This window comes from Propithecus coquereli, unplaced genomic scaffold (genome assembly GCF_000956105.1).
Source record: "Propithecus coquereli isolate 6110/MARCELLA unplaced genomic scaffold, Pcoq_1.0 Scaffold13, whole genome shotgun sequence".
In the NCBI taxonomy this organism is placed as follows: domain Eukaryota; kingdom Metazoa; phylum Chordata; class Mammalia; order Primates; family Indriidae; genus Propithecus; species Propithecus coquereli.
In genome coordinates this window covers 15,343,994-15,347,130 of record NW_012137191.1, presented here as the reverse complement: position 1 = coordinate 15,347,130, position 3,137 = coordinate 15,343,994, and the positions used below count along the sequence as shown (strand labels likewise).

The 3,137-nt window shown below is 43.6% G+C and overlaps 1 protein-coding gene across 1 annotated transcript in view; it reads right to left on the bottom strand.

Annotated features, from left to right (window-relative positions):
• Positions 1-1,343, bottom strand: part of CLRN2 (clarin 2) — a 15,185-nt gene extending 13,842 nt beyond the window's left edge. Inside the window, exon 1 of the mRNA XM_012638482.1 lies at positions 990-1,343. Coding sequence (XP_012493936.1) covers positions 990-1,242 — 253 coding nt within the window. The 5' untranslated portion in view covers positions 1,243-1,343. The remainder of the gene's footprint in view (positions 1-989) is intronic.
• Between the last annotated feature and the right edge of the window lie 1,794 nt (positions 1,344-3,137).

The following is a 3,137-nucleotide window of genomic DNA, read 5'->3' as shown; positions in this document are numbered from 1 at the left end:
TTCTAAAAACTACTACAATTCTGAAATACAGAAATCAGGTAATGAATAAAATTCCTTATCCCCTTTCACTGGCATGGTGTTTAATTATAGCTTTGTAGGACACTGTTCTCACCAGTGATCTAACTGTTTGATTCTAAAGGTTTGCAGAATATTGTCTTTTTTGTTTTGTTTTTTCTTCCTGGGAGACCCTTCCTAAGCCTGGCTTGGATTCCTGCCTCACTGGTGTTTGCGCAGACCGCTCTGTTTACATCCTGAGTAGCTCCACAGCGACACCGAATGTGGGCCAAAGTCCGTGCCTGATCATGTTCACGGAGGACGGTCAAGTGCCGTGCCTGAGATCTCCTCACCTGGGAACATCACAGCTGGGCTTCAAACTGAGCAGTCTGATTCCAGTGCCTCTTTGCTTTATCTCAAACTACAAGGCTTTTATATAAATAGACCTGGAAGCAGTTATCATGCATCGTGAAGGTTGTTATTTCTGCAGGCAGTCTCCATCTGCCTTTTGTTGTTGTTGAAAATATCCAAGTCATGAGGCCTGGGGTCTGGGGTCTGGCTCTGCTCTTCCCTGGCTGGGTGACCTTGGGCAAGTTATGTAACCTCTCTGAGCCTCAGTGTACTCCTCTGCAAAACGGGAACATTAATCGTTCCTTCTTTATAGGGAATGTTGTAAGGCTTAAAAGAGACAAGCGGTAGGAAGCACTTAGTGGAATGCCTGACACATGTAAGTACTCAGTATTTTAATAGTCATTATTAATAGAGGTAAACTACAAAAATATACAGATCCCTATTTCTAATGTTTCTATACACCTCTACAGGAAAAGGGAGAAAGAAAGGAAGACTGGTCCCTTTTTGGTGCCGAACAAGAACCCTTGGCTTTGACATGCCTGAGTTTGAGGCAGCAAATTCCACATTTGGACATAAGCACCCTTCACAAATTAAAAAAAAAAAAAAAAGATCTAAACCACCCTTTATGCCCCCAACATACTCACTTGTGAATTGGGACTGGCGGCCCCCGAGCCCGCACTGCCGAACCTTACACCCTCGGAAGAGCCCGTAGTAAATGTCCCCAATGAATTTGACCAGCTCCAGGTCCGTGGCATTGACCAGATCTACTCCCGTCTGACAAAGGATTTTCCCACTCAGCCAGTGGGGCACCGCCAGGGCAATGATGATCAGGATGAAGGAGGAGAAGCTAAGCACAGACGCCAGCCCATACCACGCCTTTTTGAACCATCCGGGCATGCTAGTGTGTGCAGGTCATCCTCAAGGTCTCCGAACAGCAGCGGGGGTGGTTGACGTCTTCCAAACACCGGCAATGCACTTTCCCAAGGTCCGCTCTTCCAAATCCACCATTTCAAGATTTCGAGTCCATCTCCTCGTCCTCCCTCAGCTGCCTCCACAGCCCATGTTTACTACAACCACATCCGGAAGCCTCTACAGAGACACTCTTCATCTGACTGTGTGGCCGACTATGTTACTGAGGAAGTAACCCTATATCTTCCACGAGACTAATGTTTCAGCGGAGGGTTTAATTGTTCCTCGTTTCAAGTATTTAAATAGCCCTGGCGTGGACCTCACAACGATGAGAAAGTTATTAACAGGCAAAAACCAGGTAGATCCAATGATAAAGAGACACTAACCAATCCCAAAAAATGCGTATGGCTGAAGGAAAACAAAAATGGAATTGTTAGCACTTACATGTTGCCAACAACGCCCGGTATCAAATGTTGATCTCTTTGCTGTGTGCCCTGGCATTTCTTTCTCTAAAATGTCACTGCTGTCAGAATCCCCAGAACTGCTATTAATACCATGAAATGACCCCTGTTCTTAAGGCTTTAACTGAAATGTGTTAACAGGGCTTTGTGGATTTATCACTGGGTAAATTTGCGCAGGGTAGAATTGACCAGAGTCGTCAATTTGCGGCTGCTACGGCAGCCTGGACCCCAACACTTAACATTCCTCTCCCCTGCATCTCCTTCTGTGTCACCTGAAATGGGACAGAAAAATATTTTTCTAATGTGTTAGCAAATCGTAGCCCCATGGCTGGGGTACTGATCTCTTCTAATAATGAAGATACGTCTTTTTCGTTTAATCTGTAGACACTAGGAATGAAATATTCTCTACTTTCCATCTTATACTGTGGCTTTTTACATTTTGCCTTTTATTGTATTACTGAATGTCAACTTAATATCATGTGAGATTGGCAAGAGCCACTCTTTCCATACCTTTGGGGAGCAAAATTGAGCAGAATTGGCAGGGTAACACTTTTTATTTGGTCACAGGAGTCTGGAGGGTCTAGGAAGTTGCATTGTTAACTGATAGGGGACCCAGGAATCTCACTTGGAGAAGAGGGACATGCTAATGGGAATGTCAGTTTCCTTCCTTATAATGGGGGCTCACTTCTGTGGCCTCTTCCCGGGAAAATAAAACAGTATCTCCAAGCTTGTCTGGCACTCTACCATGTACAAAGGACTTTTACTACATGCACGATCACCCCGGTGCTCCTGCAACCCTTTGTGATAAGCAAGGGATGTACCATTCTAGCCATTTTTCTTGCCCTAGGAAAACTGGATATCAGCGCTGGAGTTAGAATTCAGGTCTTTGAAATACAACGGCTCATCTTCATCACAATGACCTTGAAATAGCAAATGTTTTTCTGGTAATAAATGACATAATACATATAAAAAGCTTAGAAGACTGTTTGGCACGTTAATAAACGATCAATAATATTAGTTAACATTCTTATATTAACATTAAGCACGATTTGAGAAGGCAGGATATGTGTAATATCATTGAGTCATATTTCTGCCTTAAACGATGGACCTATGTCAACTTTTGGTGTTTTGAGGGGTTAAACAATTACTTTTAGAAAAACTGTGGGAAACACCTGATTCTCAACAAGGCCTTGCCATGCTGAATGGAGGTGTGGTTAAGCAGAACTCTAGCTATTGAAGCCCTGGGTTCAAATTCTTATTCTTCTGGGCAAATGTTTGAGACTCTCATGCCTCAGTTTACTAATCTGTCATAGAATTACTGTGTGGAGTAAAGTGAAATAGCACATGCAGATCACTCAGCATGGTGCCTGGGATACAGAGGGCACTAAATAAATGGTGCTTTCTCTCCATCCAGTCTTCTAG